This window comes from Emiliania huxleyi, assembly GCF_000372725.1.
Source record: "Emiliania huxleyi CCMP1516 unplaced genomic scaffold EMIHUscaffold_11019, whole genome shotgun sequence".
In the NCBI taxonomy this organism is placed as follows: domain Eukaryota; phylum Haptophyta; order Isochrysidales; family Noelaerhabdaceae; genus Emiliania; species Emiliania huxleyi.
The window spans coordinates 1-1,053 of NW_005201781.1; the positions used below are offsets into that span (position 1 = coordinate 1).

At 65.6% G+C, this 1,053-nt stretch overlaps 1 protein-coding gene across 1 annotated transcript; it reads right to left on the reverse strand.

Annotated features, from left to right (window-relative positions):
* Window positions 1-550: 550 nt before the first annotated feature.
* On the reverse strand, window positions 551-840 carry EMIHUDRAFT_260426 (hypothetical protein; the record flags this gene model as incomplete). The annotated part of the gene is made up of 2 exons (XM_005791676.1): window positions 551-686; window positions 767-840. 2 exons carry the CDS (start codon window positions 838-840, stop codon window positions 551-553), a joined length of 210 nt encoding a protein of 69 aa, XP_005791733.1.
* Between the last annotated feature and the right edge of the window lie 213 nt (window positions 841-1,053).

Below are 1,053 nucleotides of genomic sequence, written 5' to 3' on the forward strand. Positions count from 1 at the left end.
CGCGGTCGGACAGGCACCCGTCGCATCTGTGGACAGGTGTGACGACGGCAGTGACGAGATTGCGGCGCAGCCGCGCACGGGGTCCCGCCGTCAGCGGCCACACAGGCAAGAGCGGCACATCATGAGTCGGGGGGGTGTCGGGGCACGACGAGGGTTGCTTCGGCTGGCGCTCGGAGGCCACCAGGCGGCCCCATTTGCGTCCGGCAGGTGCCTGCCGCACGCCTGCCGCACGCTCTAACGTGCAGAGCACCGAATAGACGCCTTGACCCAACATAGAGGGCGTTGTGTAGCCTAGCTTTTGGGTAATATAAATAGACGCCTTGCCCAAAAAAGTCGTACCGGGTATTACCGAGCCCTCTCGCTCTGAGCGTCGAGGCTCGGAGTCAAGACTGAGGGTTCGCGCTCTCTCCTCCCGCGCAGTGTTCGCAATCACGGCCGTGGCGCCGCTACTACCCACCATGACGACGGGTGGGGTCGGGGGTGGCGATCGGTAGTCCGGCCATCTCGAGTGTTGGCGGCAGCCGATCCGGGCTCGAGCGGGGCCGAGAGCTCAAGGTGGCGACGGAGCGCCGACGGCGGCGATGCGCTTTCGGATCAAAGCTGCGCCATGTGTGTTGGAGAGGGGGCGCCTCCCGTCCACCGGGTGCGACCCGTGTCGGTTATTGACTCGCCCTTGCGTCACGGCTCTGTTGCCACGGGGCTCGGAGGGGGTCAGTGTGGGACGCCGAGCCCTCTCGCTCTGAGCGTCGAGGCTCGGAGTGAAGACTGAGGATTTACGCTCTCTCCTCCCGCGGCCGCAGTGTTCGCAATCACGGCCGTGGCGCTGCCACTACCCACCATGACGGCGGCGGGGTCGGAGAGAGAGAGAGATTTTTAGCAATACCAAACAACTCTAACACTCACACGTAATTTGGGGCCTGGAGCCCTGTCGGGGTCGGCGGTGACGATCGGTAGTCCGGCGATCTCGAGTGTTGGCGGCAGCCGATCCGGGCTCGAGCGGGGCCGAGAGCTCAAGGTGGCGACGGAGCGCCGACGGCGGCGATGTGCTTTCGG